General features: G+C 51.3%; 1 protein-coding gene across 5 annotated transcripts in view; it reads right to left on the bottom strand.

Moving 5' to 3' along the window:
- The window catches only part of LOC103762753 (protein CEPU-1), a 214,225-nt gene that overhangs the window by 16,198 nt on the left and 178,811 nt on the right, over nucleotides 1-19,216 (bottom strand). For all 5 annotated transcript variants that reach the window (XM_029962125.1, XM_029962122.1, XM_029962121.1 and 2 more), the window contains one exon: nucleotides 10,209-10,334. In XM_029962125.1, the coding sequence (XP_029817985.1) occupies nucleotides 10,209-10,334 (126 nt within the window). The remainder of the gene's footprint in view (nucleotides 1-10,208; nucleotides 10,335-19,216) is intronic.

Raw genomic sequence — 19,216 nt, 5'->3', positions numbered from 1 at the left:
TGAGTTCCTGCACATGTGGGATATTTTCCACCCCTTCTTTTCCCCTGGGACCTCCTGACCTCACTTCACCCCCTGGAGCCATCTGAATCATGGCAGGGGGAGACTCGCTGTCGCCTCTCCATCATCTTTATCCCATCTTTATTTTTCCAGACACGCTATTTTCCAGCCCAGTGGCCTTGCTCTGTCCCTCGTGTTTTATGGCACTGATGTCTCCATTTCTGCAGGATCACTCGCAATATTGTGGCTTATTGAGAGAAGCCAGAGAAATGCAGGGGTGATGGGATGGATGGGTTTGGGGCTGTGGGGGGCTGGTGAGGATGCCCTGAGCCTGGGGAGGAGGGATGGGGAGTGGGAGGTCACACCAGGAATTGCAAGGATGGGCGATGCTGGGTGATTAGAAGAACAGGGGTACTGGAGACAGGGCTGAGCCCCCTTACTAGAGCTCACCACCCCCTCCCTCAGGCCTCTGTGAAGGTATTGGCCCTGCTACAGGAGCTGGGAGGGCAGCGAGAGGCATTGCTTTGCAAGGGAAAAGCCATTTTAAATAACAGCAGCATGTCACAGGAAGGGGAAAAACCCATGGGCTACGGCATTGCTCTGGCTTTAAATTATACTGTAGGAGAATAAAAATAAAAGAGAGGAAGACAGAGAGAGAGGCCAGGAGGAAAAAGAATTGCCATTGTTTTACCAAGCAGATGGGAAAGTTCAGGGGATCAGAAAAAGACTATTATTATCTTGACTCGACCGAGAGAAGATGGGAAAGGAAGAGGCATTTTTTTCCCCTGCAGTGAGGAATGCTGTGGCTGAAGTCATTTCAGCGAAGAGTCGGAAGGAAACGGCACCATCAGCTCTGGGCAGTGCCCGAATCATCCCCACGGCCTGGGCACACCACCACAGTTTGGCTTTTTGTCCCATTCCCCCAGCAGTCACACCACATCCTGCACCACTATTGCAAGGACAGGGGGGGTAACCAGGGTACACATCCCCCAGCACCTCCAGCTGCAGCAACGTGCCAGCTGTGCTGCCAGATGTGCCCACTGCCAGTGGCACTGCAGCTGTGGCACCACCGCTGGTCCCACCACCTGCCCAGCCACAGGGCACGACCACCCGCCCCAACTCCTGCCTTTGCTTTGCTACAAGCCATAAAAGAACACACTAAACACACAACAAATTTCATGCTGGGTGTGTAACAAGAGCAGAACACGATTTTTTCCCTTCAAATTCACGTGAAAAGCCCTTTTTCTCTGACTGCAACAGTGCCTGCAACTCCGTGGCTGCTCACTGCTGTTCTTCAGCTTGGTGCAGGGCAGCTGGGCAGCTCCAGTTCACCAGCACGTTTCACCTCCTTGCCATTACAAGCACAGCAGCATTTCTCAGCTTCACCAGAGACAAGGAAACTCTGTAACCATGTTCAGGCCAGGGGAAGGGCACAACCCCAAAGCCCACGGCAGTGACCGAGCACAGATATCAACAACTGATCTACAAACCGGAGCAAACACTGGTGCAACATCTTCCCTGATGAGTATCAAGGTCATGGGATGGGGAGCAAGGAGGTGGAGCACAAGTCTGCTCTGTTAGAGCATCCTTTGCCCACTACATCCACCCTGAAGCCAGTTTGTGCCACTCTCCCTTTCTCTCTATCCTCACTCTCCTCCCCTTTTCCCTCTTCCTCCCTCCACCACACAGTCCTTCCCTCAGACCCCACACATTGCCTTGTCACCTTTCCTTCTCTACACCCACTTCTCTCCCGCACCCCTGGGACACAGAGAGGGGCTGGCAACCTGCCCTGCCTAATCCCATGGCTACCAACTCCTCGGGCACTTAATATTCACGACAGAGAGAAACATTTCACGGCGAATTGGACGCACATTCAACTGGAAATGGAAATTTTATGACTCTTCTCACTCCGCGCCGCAGATTACACCAGCTGAGAAAACATGGAAGCAAATGAACAACCTGTGAACTGTAAAGTATATTAATAATGAAACCATAGCCCAGGAAATGAAGGCTTTATTCTGTTGATATTCTGCTCCATTAATGGAGAGTGCTCGCACTGGCTCCGCCCCATTAGCTGGCAATCTGCGTCTGAGGAGGAGCACAAGGACAGTGCAGGAATGGTGGCAGGGGGCAAAAACCTCCTTCCCACTGGGAAGTTTGGCTCCAAGCATTTCCTTGTGCTGTCTCCATCTACGGACAGCGCAGGTGGGAGAACAAGAGGGGTGTCTTTGGCCTCAGTGCCCTGCCCCACGCAAGCTCAGCAGCAAGATTACAAGGCAGGGAATGGAGCAAATGGTAATGCCAGGAAAAAGAAAGAAAAAATTTGCATGGAAACCAGCTCCAACACCACCAGAAGCCCCCCAGCAAGGTGCCAGCACTAGGAAAACCATCCACGTGCAGGCTCATGCACTTTCTCCTTGTGCTGCTCCTTCCCAACACCTGCCTGTTGGGGTTTGGGTATCCCCACCTCTCTAATATCCCTCCCACTCCTCATCACCATGTCCCATCTCTCCAGGGATGGAAGTAGCCACCCCATGTGTGCACTCACAGCCCCAAGGCCATGCTGATAGCCACAGGAGAGCAGTGGAAGAATGAGCCAGGTAAGCAGGGTTTGTGCAAATAAAGGATCCCAGGGGATTATGGACCCTCTTCAGCCAGAATTTGAGAATCCCAGGTGGTTTTGGGGAACTTTTTCACCCCATATTTGGGGGTCCCTGGAGTTTTTGGGGACCCTTTTCACCACCAGTACAGGCATCCCAGGAGTTTTTTAGGTCCCTGTTCACACTACAGAGGTGGTGCTGGGTGGGCAGCTCGACTGGATGATCTTAAAGATCCCTTCCAACCTTGATGAGTCTGTGATTCTGTGAAATCTTTGAGTGCTATTCCCCCCACCCCAGCCCTGCCCTTGGCTCAGCAGACCTGGGCCACATGTCAGAGCCCAGTTGGGCTCTCTCCTCCCCAAAAACAACGGCAGCAGCTTATGCAAAGCACATCACGGGAGCTAAAAGGAGCCAGAGCAGAGTTTTCTATAGCTGAAGCGACCTGGTGTTGACAGAATGGGGACGCATTTCCACAGCTCAGATTTTTATAATAATACCTCAGGGGAGTCGCTGGCAAAGTTTGGCCCAAATATAATTAGTTTGCACAGCTATGAGGGGCTGATAAAAGGTTTTAATTTGTGTGGAGATCTCTGGAATCTCAGACGCTCCCGTCCCTTGCTCTTGCCCAGGCCAGCTGAATGAAAGGAGAGTCCCAGGCAGGGAGTGACACAAAGCCACGAATTTATCAGGGAAGGAGGGAGTTGTGTTCAGCACTGAAGAAGAGGCAGCAAATCCAACTAGCTGACACTGGTGGCATGTTGGGTTTTGTCTGCCTTGTCCCACTACGCCAAAGAAATAGTAACACATTCTCATCTTCCCGTGGGGTGATGCTGGGGATGGAGAAGGGATGCAGAGCACGGATCAGGGCATTTGCAACACCTCAGAGGGTCTCACCTTTGTTGCAAAGGTAGTCAGTGATCAATGGGATAAGACAAAATACAAAATTTGGACGTGCAGGCAGCTCTCCCTGCTTTCCCCCCCTCAATAGGGCAGCAACTGGCTGCTTCTGCACGGTGCCATGAGGAGTGAAATCCCGCTCTGCCTCCGGCAAGGAGGGAAAGTGTGACATTGCAAAGCTGCATTCAGGGAATATACTGAAGCCAAGGTGGTTTTTTCCCTCTTTTCTTAAGGGGAAGACATTGCCTCATTTGTAGCTGGAAGGGGTCTCGTTATTTTCGTACCAAGATGCATATTTTAAAGGTGGTTATGCCAAATATGTGAACAGATCAGCTCCGAGAGTTCATTTCCACCATGCGGGGAATCAAAAATATTACTTTTATACACATAAAAGTACATGATCTCCCATTGCTTTGAAAAAGCATCAGGAAGGGAAATGCTAAAAGGAGCTACCCACATGGCACACTGAGTTTTAGTCACTCCTTGGGAAAGCAAAACCTGGAGCCCATGACGTGATGCCACCAGATTCTGGCTCCTGCTGGGCCAGATCCCACTCCCATGGGAGCAGATGGGGAAGCTGCTGGCACTCAACGGGCTAAATATTCACCCTGCTCCTGTCAGGATCTTGTTGCTGGTCATAGCACATGCCCACAACTTTCTCAAATGACCCCTGGCAACTCCAGTTGCCTCCTTCACCACAGCCACACACAAAACTAGTGCCCATCCCAAAGTCCTGCTTCCCCATGACCCCTTCAACCTATTTATTTCACCTGTTTCAACACCCTACATGACACAAACAGAGCTGGACCACTGTTGACCCTTTGCCCAGGCGATCTGTCCAGCACACACTGATTAAAGGAGTATCAAAACCGGTGGCAGATTTACAGGTTAACAGTGATTTAGTGGAGTGCACCGCAGCCAAATTAATGCCGGCTATAATGTAGTTTACCTCATTAAACAATGCACACCAAGATCCTGTCTGTTGTAAAACAATTGGTCTCTGAAGCCTAGTGTTCATCTTCCAGGGTTGCTGGGAGATAATAAATGGGTAATATTCCGGCGATAATGGTAATGGAGTCACGGCTCAGAGCTAATATTATGGCAAAGCAGTAATTATTTCAACAGTAAACAAGGGGACGGTTGAGCTGCCGACAGGATTGGAGCCGGTTGGAATGCTTCAGTTAATAGAGCTGGAGGCCAGGCCTGCAACTGCCTCTTGGAAGGAGGACAAGGTTCTTGGCCACTGAGTGAGTCAGTGGAATCCCTACTGAGTCAACTGGCCATCAAAAGACAGGAGGGGCACGTGCAAAAAGGGGAGGTGGGACAGCATGGTGGCCATCCCAACCAAACCCATCCCAACCCAATGCAGAGCCCACGGAGCAGGGCAGGCTCAGTGCTCCATCATACAGATGCAGCAGGACTCACATCCCTTCTTTGACACACCACTTGCATTGTTGGCTCACACAACAATGTCTCCAAAGGAGACAAGAGGCAGTGCAGAGACACGAGACCTGTGATGAACACAGGAGCAGCCTTACAGAAACCATCTGCTCCCTCCTAGAGGTATTTCCCCGATAAAAGGGCCAGCAGAGAACATGGCTCTCTGGTCTTCAGTTAATTAGGTGACCTGAGGCAGGGTTAAAGGGAGTGATCTCATGGGAAACAGAGCTGATCACAGTGAGGGACAAGGTAGCACAGAAGCAGATGGAGATTTTCCCACCCAAGTGGTTCCCCCTTCTCTCTGGAGCCAGATCTGATGTCCAGCCTACAAATATCCCATATGCCTTCTCTCCTGAGAGGATCCTGGAAAGATGAAGACAGCAAGCAAAGTACTTAATGGACAAACCTCTGAGATGGGACAATGTGTCCCCTTCCCAGGGACAAGCAAGTCTTCCAGCTGGATATTTTTTGCAGTTGTTTGTCCTCTTGTTTTAAGCCGCGCCAAGAGCCAGAGAGAATCAATATATCCAAATATACCAGACTTCTCCCAGAGTCCCTTTGCTGGTTTGCTGCTGATGTATAGACAGATGATCTCATGAGACCTCTGCCACATCAGGCCACTGTGTCTCATCTATCTTAAGTGCGTATACAAGCTGTGATCACTGCTGTGTCCAAGTGCCTCACGTCTGGAACGTATTTATCCTCCCATTGGTTCTGTGAGACAAGGGACTGCCATTGTACCTCTTCCAGGGAAGCCACGGAGGTTAAATGGACTGATCAGGGGATATCTGGGATGTGGAAACGTAGGGATCCTCTGAGGATCTCCCCTGCCTCTGCCTTGAAGCAACAAGGTGTCACCTGCCCCACAAATGACTGCTCAGACTCCGCACAGGATCCAGCTTTCAGCACCCAGCCTAATCCTGAGATTAATGAGGGATTCCCGCTACAGAGACCTCTCGATCAAACCTCTCACAAGTAAATACACCATCAAGCCAAACCATAATGTTTTCCTACCCTGGCAGCCGCTGTCTTAAGCCTCACACCAGAATCCATCATACTACAGCAATAATCAAAAACCAATTAGACAAAACTGTGGCAGAAAAGTCCATCAAGGGTTGTTAAGGATGACGACTTGGATGCAGCCTCTGGCTCAGGATGTCTGTGTGTGGCCAGGCGGATGAGCCAGTGGAGGGATCCACATGCCCTCACCTAGTTTTACACCCTTTCTTTGTGCCCCTGGCCCTGGCATGGCAGGACAACCACACTTTGCCTCCCCCTCATTACTGTTGAGCCATGTCTGCTCCTCCTGGGACAGAGGCTGCCGAGCCTTCATCCCTCCTGGAAGATCCCTCACTTCAATTCCTTGGCACGTTTCCTGAGCTAAATGGGAGGCATGACGAGTCTCGTGTCTGCAGCACAGATAAATATCCCCTGGACAGCTCAACATGGTGCCACTCGCTCTGCCAGGGCTCTGGCGTCACCCTGAGCCCGGCAGCCCGGGATGCCAAGAAATCCCAGCCTTCATCCACTGAGAAATGAAAACTGGCCTGACAACATGACAATCGCCATGACAACATCAGAGTTACCCCCAAAAAAATAAATAAAAAGCCCAGTAACTATGGAAACACCTGAGTGACCAAAACCAGGCTAGTAACTAGAAGACCTCACTGCAGTTTACAGATGGCATTGGCACTGCGGGGCTGTGATACATCCAAAGCCTTGGAAACATAGAGATGCTCAGCACCTAAGGGTGCAAAATGAATGCTCATGGGCACACACAATGCTGCCTTTCAGACCCCTGAAGCCAAGTCCTCTTCACAAATTCCACCTCCTCTGGAAAGATGCTGCTGCCTTCCTGCTGGGTGTTACATCCAGACCATGGTTATCCACATCCTTCTCTCCCTCTTTGCCTCTTTCCCCTCTCTCCACCCTGCTGAACATGCCTCCCTTGATTGCCATCTCAATAATCTTGGCCTGACAGGGGTGCCAAGAAGGGATGGAACAGCCCCATCCCATGCCAGAGCTTGGCATCCCCATATGGTTTTGGTGAGCTGCGTTTTGAAGCCTCAGTGCCTGGCAGCTCAGCTGACACTTGTGCTGCCAGTTGGAGCAGCCAAGCCCAGGAAAGAGCCTCAAAGCAGTTAGGCCTCCTCTGGAGAGGCAGAAGAAGCTGAGACTCCACCAAATCCTCTTCTTTTTCCGCCTTAGCCTGTTCAGCTGCATTAATGGGAGTTGCTGTGGGTTGGTACAGCATTAGTGGGAGAAGAAATAAAATAGAACAGAGGGGGTGAGGCAGAGGGACAGAAGATAGATTGTACACATTGGTTGTACTGGTCATGGGTTCAAAAAATCCTTCTCCAGAGCCAGCATAGTGCTTTTGCTTTTGGCAGGAGATGGGCACAGGTAGGGCCAGGCACCATGCAAGGCTCTGATCAGTGATGGAGGCACTGATGGGACCAGCACTCTTGTGATTCACTGGCAGAAAACTCTCTTGCTCAAGTTCACTCAGCTCTTGAGTTATCCCATGAAAATGCTCTCCTCAGCCCAGCTGCAGGAACTCCCCCAGCCCCCAAACCAAACAGAGCCTCAAAAACCAGCCTCCCAGAACATGGCAACGACTGCAGACAGGAACATTCAGCAGAGTTCACCAGCCCAAGCCACTAAACACATATTCATCAGAGCAGAGAGGGAACAGCTGAGCGGTCAGGGGAGCCTGGAGTCACTGGAAAAGGGTCTCCAGTGGGATCAGCCCTCAGGGAGCTGTGCTGCTCTGGGTGTAGATCCTCTGAAGGACCTGATCATGCGCTGCCCTGGTGAGCAAACACTCTTATTTACTCCATTTCCCCCCAAGAGCTGTGCAGTGGGCTCACAGCTGCCAAGGAAATAATAAACCCCGTGAAGTGCCTTTGCATGGAGCAGCAGCATCAGCATGGGATCAGTCCTTCAGCTCCCGGGGTGCCCGTGCCTGGCACAGACAGCGCTGGCACAGCCTGTCCCCAGCGATGTCGGTGAGAGCTGCTTACCATCCGCTGTGTAAACCCTTAAATTATGCACCAGCACTCCCTGAACCAATTCTCCCTCATCCCTTTCCTCCACCACTCCAAGCAGACGGAGGAAGACAGCGAGAAGGAACAGGAGGCGTCTCACTCGAGACTTCCCGTGGGACGAGTAGTGGACCAACAACTGAGAGAGGGGCCAGCAGCAAGCTTTGGGTTTCACTTGCTCCCAGCTCTCCAAATTAGAGTATATCCTACTAGGAAAAGGGATACCGTCCTGGCACCTGCTATAGCACCTCTATGCATCTTCCCTGGCTCTCATTTCAGTCCTCATGCTTCCCATCCTTGTCTTTGCTGCGTGTGGTGAATGCAAAATGGGGAAGTAGAGGTTCCCCTTGGTGGCTTGGCAGATCCATAGACAGAGGAGCTGCCCATGGAGATGGACAGCCATGGAAGTTGTCCTGGGTCACCTCTGGGCTCAGCACCTCCCATCAGCAGGAGACCAGGCTCAAGTAAATCTCTGTGATCATTTGTTCCCTTTGAGTTTTGAAAGCAGAATGCCTAATCATGGCCAAAATCAGGAAGGAGCTGCTGCTGCAAATTACACAGCGCCACAGGTAATTTCTGATTAGCTCACTCTTCCTCTCCTGGTGCATCCTCAGTTTCCATAGCAGCTAAGTCCTAAGTAAAATGGAAACATCTGGTTCAAGCGCAGGTAAAGATTCCCTGGGGAAAAAAACCTGCTGGATGGCAGCAAACACAGAAAATAGCCCTCGTGAAAGACAGAGGCATCAGGAGCCGGGAGCCTGGTTAGGAGAGGATGGATGGTGTGTGGGAGAAGGCAGTGAGGGGCACGGGAGTGGGAGAAGAGGGTCCTGGGGGAGCTGGAGGGGATGTGGGAAGGTGAGTGGAGCTGTGGGGAAAACAAGATGCATGTGACAAACAGGCGGTGAGGAGGCTGAGCAAAACAAAAACATGTTGTCAGGGTAGACAAGGGGAAGAGGAGGAAGAAAAGACTTTGAGGTGGGAGCACATGGACTGCCTCAACCATAAATGCTGCCTGGTGGTGACAACTTTGATTCCATAGAGACACTCAGGGATGGGGAGGAGCAAACGGATCTGCACCCTGAATTTCATCAGTTATCCATGCAGAGACCTCAACTGAAGCCATCTTGCTGGAAGCAAGATCACCTGCAGTGGATGAGGCAACACGTGCACTGGGGGAACAGTTTTTACAGAGACCCCTGCCAGGGGAAGGGGCCGAGATGCCACCAACTCAGCTCGCTCTGTGCCTGGGCTTTGGGGAGTGATGGATCAGGCCCAGCCGTTCCCTCCAGCGCAGACAAACAGTAAAAAATCAATGGAGCTGCAGCGAGACACCGCAGCCATCATCAGGCAGCAAAGGGAGGAGCGGCCACGGCGCCATCCGTCACTGCCGCCCCTGCGCCGGACAGCCCGGACGGGCGTCCCCGAGGAGAACTCGAGGCAATTGTCTGCAACAACAGCCCACACTGGTAAAACCTCAGGGGAAACACGACTCTGAGGTGGAACTGAAGTGCTTAGACAGGATCAGAGGAGCAGAGCCACGCAGTGACGCTCGGCCGCACGGCTCATCCCACCCAGAGCCCCCCGGATCCCACCCCCGGCTCACCCACGAGATCCTCGCGGCCACAGGGGGATAACAGGGCAGCAAAATGCAAAGCAGAGGCCAAAAAGCAGCTGGGGAAAGGGTTTGAAATTATACGCTCCCGAACGCATGGGAATTTGCTTCCCAGCAGTCACACCCACACAGTTCTGCTGAGGCTTTGCTTACCAATTAACAAGGCCACCAATTAATGCTTCATGTGTTTTCCTGCTCATTTGCACTATTTACAATCTTCCTTTGAAGCAACGTGTAAGAATTGCCTGAAAACTTCTCAAAACAGGGCCAGACAAGCACGTTCAATGTGCAGTGGGGGTGCCCCGTGCAGGAGCTCCATGATCCTCGTGGGTCCCTTCCAACTCAGGGTATTCCCCGATTCTCTGAATCTCTGAGCATGACAACCCCAACCTGGCACCTACAGCCAGTCCTCCACCCGACCAAAACCATAACCTGTCCTTCCAGACCACCAAGATGGATGTTCCTCTACCAAAGTCAACAACTCCTGCATTCAGTCACATCTTTTCCGTTCACCTTCACTTTGCAACTTCACCTTCACCAGCTACAGACGCCTCTCTGGCTGCTCACAAATGCTACTGTGCCCCTCCCAGAATATCTCTGGGAGTGTTTGGTTCTTACCTTTGGGTGAGATATGTCTCCAGGTGATTGTTGGATCTGGCCTGCCCGTGGCTATGCAGGTGAGGCTGACGTTGCCGCCCTCATTGATGGAGATGTCAGGAGAGATATCGGTGATTTTTGGAGACACTGCAATGACACAAAGATGAGAAGGAAATTGAAACCGGTTCTGCTCCAACTCAAATCTCAAGCTGTGGGTGAAGGAGACTGAATTTCCCTCCACCTTGACAAGCTATGCAGTAGCCCATCAGTCTCATCTGACTTGGCAGGAGCTCACAGGGAAAAGAGGGGGCAGAGAAGACAGGGCTGAAGTGGGAAAAAATTGTAGCCAGAGGGGATTCAGCCATTTTAGGGAGGCTCGAGAAGCTCCTCCTCAGCACCTCCACAGTGTGTGAGACAGTGCTTCTTCCTATTCCACTTCCAGCACTCCTTGTGTCCTCTCAGCCATGACAAACCCTTCCCAGCAGAGCTGCATCCCGAGAAAACACCACCCACCCCTTCAAACTCCTGCAGCTGTGCAGGATCTCTGCCAGGCCCTTGTAACCAGAGAAGCACCAAGAGGAGCTGGGCATGGAGACAATGAGTCTGCCAAGGAGCCTGTAAGTTCTACCAGCATGCAAAGGAAGGGAAATTCCATGGGGATGGAAGCCATGCCACTGCACTGGCACTGCCATCATGAACACTCAAGAGAGGGTCAGATCTGAGGGGTCCAGGGCTAAGGAGAGGACAGGGGGAGATGAGGAGGGGGCTGGAAAGGGATGAGGAGCAAGCAGGGAGCACTGGGCTCCTGCTGCTGTGTGAGCAGAGGACACGGTGCGGCTGCCAGGGAGGGCTGAGGTTTCCAGGAGCACCACGGTGGGGCTGTACAAGGAAAAACGATCAGCTGCTCTTATCAGCCTGCACCTGCAGAACATAATAAAGACCATCACCTTCCTGGGTTTATTTCTAAGCTTTCTCGGGAGCCCAGCAGTGGATTGGCCCCCGCCCTGTGGCGCTTTGCAGGAGAGGCACAAATCACTCCAAAGCACCCTGCTCCTTCCATCCATCACCCCGCCCCCAGCTGCAGCCCAGACCATCGCAACACCCCTGTTCCTGGCTTGGACCCCTCGCTCCTCAGCACCCCTTCCCTGCCTCTCCCCACCTCCCACACCTTCCCGGGCTGCTCCGAGCCGGAATGACTGCAATGGCCTTGCACGCAATGCCTCTGCTGTGCAGGTAAGTAATTTATTGATCCGTAAAGCACTCCAAGACGCTCTGGAAGGGATTATGTCATGCCAGTGCCGTGCAATAAAATAAAAAATGATGGATTTTTTGTGAACATGATGGTGATTTAGGGTTTGTAGTTTGAAGTGTAGTTAAAGTACATTTTAAGTGGAAATCAAGGTGGGTAATGAATTATTCTCTGTTTTGAAGGGCTTCTGGGAGTTCATTTTTTTTGCTGCTCTGGGCACAATGGCTAATCTGCTAATCATGCACTGGAGAACAACTATGGATCAGATGCTCCCAAACAGTGGGGGCTCTGGGGCAGGACAGTGGAGGGCATGAAGATGACACCAAAAGAAACATTAATATGCATCGGTGTCATTAAGGGGACAGCACAGCTCTCCTGGGGCCACCCAGAGCTGGGAGATGCTCTGCCCATGGCCAGGTATTCCACTGAGGAGAAGCAATTAATTACAGCAGTGCTCTGATTACCCTGCTGTATTCCTGCTGGGACTGCCAGCCAGGAAATCCACGTGTGCTTTAAAAACATGGAGCTTATGGGCTGGACAACAAAAATAGGCCATGGTGGTATTACCACTTTGGAGAGGTGGGAAGAGACAAGCACAGACAAGTGGATCACCCACCATTGCCTGGGAAGCACCAATAGCTTCCAGCTCTAAGTCCTGACAAACTAGAGCAGCATCCATAACCTTTAGTGTGCTGTTTGCTGCATCACAGAGGAACCCTTCTGATGTTTTTAACTGCTGAACCCACCTCGACCCAATTCAGCTTGTTTTGCAGAGACTTTAAAAAAAAAAAATTAAGTCAGACTTTGAGCTGCTACTCTGGAACTGCACAGGCAGGTTTGCTCCCACTCAGGAGAGAGAAAAGAACTCAAGTGACCAGATTATAAAACATAATCAAAACAAATTAAACTTGGGTTTCACTGACAGGACAAGTGGGAATGGTTTTACCTGAGGAGGGTTGATTTAGAACAGATACAAGAAGTTTTTTACTATGAGGGTGGGGAGGCCCTGGCACAGGTTGCCCAGAGAAGCTGTGGCTGCCCCATCCCTGGAAGTGCCCAAGGCCAGGTTGGATGGGGCCTGGAGCAACCTGGGCTAGTGGAAGGTGTCCCTGCCCATGGCAGGGGGTGGAATGAGATGGTCTTTAAGGTCCCTTCCAACCCAAACCATCGCATGATTCTATGAAAAGCAGCTCAAGCACCAAGGAAAAAGCCCACCAGAGTCCAGCAAGTTCAGGACACTCTCAGGGAGATGCAATTCCCTGTGTCCCATCTGGAATGAGAGGAGGCAGGAATGGCTGGGAAGCAAACCAGAGCAACAACATCATCGGAGCTGTTAACTAACCCTGGAATGAACTATGCAGTGGTAGGATTTAACACGGTGGGTATTGTATGCTAATTAAATGTTTGAATATTTAACCACACAAACTACTCCAAATGCCTTTCTGGAGGCTGAACAGGTGTGTTGTAAAGCCTTTACCACACCGGGGAGGGAAACCTTAATAAAGTGATCCAAGAATATATTTAATATTATTTAACAGTCATCACTTCTTCCATTCCCTCTGCATTAAAGGGCTTTTACCATCAGCTGGCATTTCTGCAGCACTGGGGCAGAGGAGACATTTCCTGTGCCGAAAGCAGGATGCAGATGGAGCTGTGCCCCTTTGGGAATGAATAAATAAATAAAGCTAAGTAAATGCAGGCTTCCCAGGCGGGAACCCTCTCCTTGCGGGCAGTCCTTTTGTGTTCAGCATCTCCCTCGCTCAGGAGTGATTAAACATGGCAGTGTTGGCCAAGCTGCTCCAGTGACACAGCACAGATTTCCCCAGAGGCAGGATGGTGGTTTATCGATCCAACTTCTTTCTCCCCTCACTCCCCAACCCTGCCAGGGTGCTGGGGGAGGTCTCTGGGCTGCTCTCAGCCCTCCACAGGTGCTCAGGGCGTGCCCCCAGCTTGACTCCTTGCACACATGGAGTCCCCAGGACAGAAAGCAGCTTGCTTAAATATTTAACCAAACCATCTGGTGCGTCACACGTTCGAGGGTGTTCAGTCAGGTGATATATGTCCTTACGGAGCCAAGCATATGTGCTTGCCTCCACAGATAGATTCCCTGGCGCACAGACACCCTCCTGCCACTGGCACAGACAACATCCCTGCTACGCTTTCACCTCCAAACACCCGCTCCAGAGCCAGCACAGGTGCAAAAGCTCACTTATCCCAAGCACGTACCCCACGGCAGCGCTGCGCACGGATCTTCATCTCCCAGGAGTGCTGCAAGGCTCCCCTTGCACCTACACCACCTCCTCTGCTGCCTCTCCCACGACACTCACTGCAGGACTGATCCCTGATTACTCCTCCAGCTGCCTTTTATAGCTTATCCCAAATTACATAAACATCCCTAGCTTTGCCTCGTTGCTCAGGCCCTGCCATCTCCATGTGATCACCTCCCCACCCACCCTCCTGCACGCATGACCCTGCTGCTTGCCTGGGCTTCCCTCTCCCTGACACTCCTGGCACCCTAAATTTCAACCATGCATCAGGCAAGGAGTCCCCTGAGTACAAGGGAAGTGTGGATGTGGAATAACCTCTCCACCAGAGACTGGGAAGGAGACCTCAGATGAGCCTCACCAAGCTGGGGGCCTTTCAGGGAGTAACTGCATATTTTTGCCTTAACCACCCCCTTTCTACCCGCTTTTGGGAATCAAGGAAGTAGTGCAGAAATACACCTGTGATCTTCCCAGACCTGCAAACCCCTTCTGGTGTGGCAGTGAGGCAGAGCAGGTGTTATCCCAGAGAAGGGGACTCGCAGCCCCCGGCACAGCCTGGGAGCGAGCAGCATTCCCGGGAAGCCTCGCAGTGCCTGCTTCCCCTTCATAAAACATGCAAACCTCCATCTTCCAGCACGAGCAGCATCTGCTCCAGATCAAAGGGAACAACAAAGAACAACTATAAAAGTGTCTGGAAGAAAGAAAAAGAGGCAGAGTCAGACTTGCGTTCTGCAGGCGATCTGTGATGTGCACTGGCAGCTTCCTGAGCATCAGCCTGACGCTGCTCCCGCTTTAATAACAGCTTCTTACTGCTGTCACACAAGAATTCCCTGTGTTTTACAGAGTTTGCTACCACGGGTCCTGCCTGTGGGATCTGGGGAGGGGGAGTCCTGGCTGTGCTGGGTATCCTTGCAGCAATGCTGTGAGTCAAACCAAGCCCCCACTCCAAGATCCGAGGGGTCTGCAAAAGTCAGATGGGATCAAGCACAAGGCAGGGACTCCAAAATCAGGCTCCAGGACTCCTACAGGTTGTAACCAGAGTGGTTTGCAGCTCCCAGGTTGGAGAAGGAACAATGCTCAAGCTGCTGCAGTGCCAGGCACCTCCATTATGCCTTCTCCCTCCTTTGTGTTCCAAAGCTTTCTGCCTTTAGGGAGCAAATTGAGAGCCCTGTGCCTTCAATTACAGGTGTGTTATAATGGGCTTTTAAATCAGTTTGTGCTGCTTTAACACAATCATAATTAAGAGAAAAGCAGAGAGGGCTTTGTCCTTGCATCATACCAACCTTCCATCCTATCATCCTTTCATCACATCATCCTTCCATCATATGCTCCCAGCTCAGGAGCCCTTTTGAGGATGCCCACAGGGTGTGAGGAAGGGCAAACACAGCCTTAGAGCCTGCTTGGTCACATAGATTTGTACACAAACCCCTCGTGTGCTGATCCTTCCCCCCAGGGCTGCCTGGACCCCGGGTTGGCACCATCCCCCCCTTCCCATGTTCGGCCCAGCTTTGCCCAGGGATCGATCCCCCCTCTTCACAAAGCTGGCAGCAGGCAAAGCCGTGAAGAAAGACGGCTGGAAACGAAGAGGACATACATAACAACCTTAATAAGCAATTAATAAATAACTAATGACAATTGCTCGTTTTAAAGCGAGGCGTAATGAGATGTGTCACACGGCACCGAGATGTGTCTGAATGATTTCCCAGGCAGGTAACGGCTCCTGTTGCAGCAAAGCTTGGAGGACACGAGATTTTTTCCGCCCGTCTCTGCAGCGGGTTGTACAGCACAGCATCCCAATAACTCAGAGGAGGAGGGGGGACCAAGACGTTCCCAATCATTCATTAGTAAAGTGTTTGTGAGCGCGGGTATAATTCACCTCATAAACAGCAGGGTTTCTGCAGACAAACTTTACAGCTAAGTGCCAAAAGGGAGCCCAATCTGATTCCACTTACGACAGCATAAATCAGCAATACTGCTGCAGTCAACGAGGGATACACCAGAGTAAACCTGGCGTGATGGGAGAGGCAGGACTCCAGCACAAAGACTTTTTCCTGACTTTCGGATGGGTCCAGGTTTTCCAGCCTGGAGGAAGAGCAGCTCCCTAAGGAGTCAGGGTGCTGCCTCTCTAGAGTCACTCCCCTGCCATCAAATTTCTGAAAGGATCTGCATCCTTTTTCCTACCACAAAAAGGAAGAAAACCCCTCTACCGAGCCCCAGACCTGTGGGGAATCAAACTAGAATTTGCTTGCATGACTGTTAATAAGCGGCTTTAAGAGGAGGCAGAATCCCTCGCTCAGGTCTGGGAGAGTTCTGGGCTCATGTTACAATGCCCGAAGGAAGTCGTGGCACTGCTCTGGGCTTCATTACCTCCTCTAAAATGAGTCCAATGATGCTGAATGAAAAGAAAACAAGAAGAAAGATGTAAAAGTAAAGTTTTTTGCTTTATTATCCATGAAGAAATGCAGCCAAACAAGGAGTGTTTGGCAGTTCAGCTCCCTGTCTAGACAGATCTCATTTTCAACTCCACACACGCCGCACGGATCTAGTTTCCAGTTTTTGCACCCCGAGCCACCTGGGATTCCCCCTGCAAGCCAAGCAACGCCTCATGAAAGGCAGAAAATTGAAGGATCTCAAATCCTTAAGACACCTGCATCAGTTTTCCAGCCTTATTGACACCTCTCCTCAAGGCACGACAGCCTCTCTCACCACTGCCTCCATGGTGACCATCAAAGTGACAGTGGCTCTGTCACACCCTGCTCAGGGGACATGGGGTCCTCAGCTCCTCTCGTTCCACTGGGTGCCAGCGAAGACCCTCGTGGGAAAAGCCCCCGCGCGAGGACGAGCCGCGCCGTGCCGACGGCACCCCGGAAAGTTGGACTCGTGGTTAATACAAGGCTTGTCAAACCCATCACCTCGAAATGCTGAATGTCTTTATTAGATTCCTTTATCTCCCCCCGAGATCGGAGGGACACGCCGAGATGGTTCTCGGAGGAGATGTCATCATCCAGAAACTAATTAAAGGCTGCGCGGGAAGTCGGGCCACGCGCACTCTGGAGAACAAAACGCATTAGCAGCCCGAGCCGAGGAAAATATTACAAGTGAACTTCAGAGCAGAAAGGGCGAGAGAGGGATTTGACAGCAGCTCTCCTCTCCCCGTCTGTCCTCACGCTCGTCCCCACACTCCCTCGTCCTCGTTAGCGGTCCCCCGGCAGAAGCTTTGGGCTGGTGGGGACCAGCCTGGGACCTGAGGGATGCAGGGCAACAGTGGATCTTTTCTCCAGTGGGTCACACCCCGAGAGAAGATCATGATTTGTGAAATTTTGGCTTTTTTCAGTGATGGAAAAGCCTCCTTGCTGCGGGTGAACAGGCTGCAGAGAAGGATGGATTGATGCCTGCTCTGCCACAGCGCTCCTGGGCAAAACCCTCAGTCTCGTTGGGTCTCATCTCTCCATCAACACAATGACAAGGATTTCTCATCCTTGCAGGCTCATTAAAAACACATCAAGACATAAAATTATAAGATACCCAGAGCCTATGGCCACAGAGACTGGAGGTGGGGACGTTTCAGCATGGGGACAGTCCTGCCAGCCATGACCTGTGTGTAGGTAGGACTTACCTCAGACGAGGTGCACAGACCTAGTTCAGGACATGTATCTCGAGTGGATGTACCTGTAAATAGCCCTTTCCAGTCAATCTGGAGTCTCCCATACCAAGGAACAGCAAGTATCCATGACATTGCTCATCTAGTCCATCAGCACACACTGTCCTGCTAAAATTCTGCACAGGACCTCAGTTTCTCTCCCCCAAACCAGCCAGAACTGCCATGTCCCATTCTCCTGCTCTCCCCTCAGCTCCTGGAGAGTGGCAGTGCTCTTCCCCTGCTCCCCCCCAGCTCTCTGTCCATGAGGAACGGGCATTACGCCGAGGGCTGAGCTCTCTGAACAGCCCCTGTGCCACTTTACTCCTCAAAAGGGACCTGGCAGGAACAAAGGAGCTCAAACATCCTTTCCAAAGATAAATCAGATGCTCTAATGCAGCCTGCATCTCCAATGAATGTAGGGCAGGTGTCTCTGAAGTGAAGTATTAGTTAAAATGATGCTCTTTAAATTACATTTCGGCTATTTCAGGCAGACAGGTTGTGTGTGGGTTGGGCTGGGTTTTTTTTATGATCTATCTAGAGGCTTAAAAAGACACAGAGAGAAATAAATCTCCCTTCCATTAAAAACACACTATGCTCTTGCATATTTGTTCTTATCTTGGCACTCTCGCGCTCGTGCTCTCTCTCCCTCGGCTCGAGCACAAAGTGAGTGTTTATGATTGCACTTTCCACACTGACACTCAGCTAATTCAAGAAGCCACCAGCCCCTGCCCAGGAGGAGCGTGGTGCTCTCCCGCCCTCGCAGGAGGATGAGCTGCACTTCCCAAATTGCCGCTCTGGACCTGATGGCTTTACTTCAAAAACCACTGAGGTTTGTGCTGTTAATGTGGAACTGAGCGAAAGCCCCGAGTTTTGATTGAATTTCAACTCTACTTGGATCTTCTGAGTTTATCCATGCCCATTTTGCCTCATTTATCTATTTTCATCCCTCCATTGCCATCAGTGCCTGTCCCCAGACAGCTCTTTTCCTCCCGTCCTTCCTGAGCTCCATCTCTTCCAGGTGCCTCTTTGTGCTCCAGCCAGACATTTCACCTCTGCTTGGGCTTCTTCCTATCTTTGCCTTTGATTACAGTGAAAAATTAATGGATCAGGCAGGGAGCACAGCCCTGTTATTCTCTGATTAGGTGATCTGGAGGCTGCTACTTATGGCCAGACCCTTTGTTCATCTGGGAGAACAGAGTGGGAGAACAAAGCTTATGAAGTGGGAGAACAAAGCTTGTGAAGTGGGAGGTCAGCAAGGTCTGGGAGTTCAAAATGAACCACAGGTGAGGTGATCCAAGCCTCCATATGCTGCCACTCCTCCCATCCCCATGGGAACACATCTCTTGTGACCCATCCATCGCTCTGGCAGAGGCAGGTCCACCTTCCCAAAGCCACCAGGAACTACCAGGAGGGAAAATATCAATGAGCCAGAGACTGCAATGGTGCTCACCACCCTTCCCACACCTTTAAATGTGGATTATCCCTATTGTCAAAACACCCCAGTGAGATCAGGGAGCATTATTATTGTCACTTTATGGATGGAGAAATGAGACCCGAAGACCAAATGGCCCAGAAGTGCCTGTTTGGATCAATGCTCTTTTCAGGCTCAGAAAACCATGGAAAAGGATGGTGCCAGGACAGGTATTTCCAATGGTCTGCATGGGATGAGAGGACCATGGTTAAAAATTAGTCAGGAAGTTGTAGAGACACAGCAAGATATCCACATACACAGAGGGGCTATTAAAATTTCAATACCAAACTTCAGCCCCCCAAAAAAGCAATGTTTGACAGAATTAAAAGCAAAAGAAAAGGAGGGAGTGATGCTCCCACAAGGAGGGATATTGATGTGCCTGGAGAACGTGGGGGCTGTTCTCCT

This window comes from Manacus vitellinus, unplaced genomic scaffold (genome assembly GCF_001715985.3).
Source record: "Manacus vitellinus isolate BGI_N305 unplaced genomic scaffold, ASM171598v3 scaffold_41_pilon, whole genome shotgun sequence".
In the NCBI taxonomy this organism is placed as follows: Eukaryota; Metazoa; Chordata; class Aves; order Passeriformes; family Pipridae; genus Manacus; species Manacus vitellinus.
The sequence above is the reverse complement of the archived record's forward strand: the minus strand, read 5'-3'. Positions and strand labels throughout refer to the sequence as shown.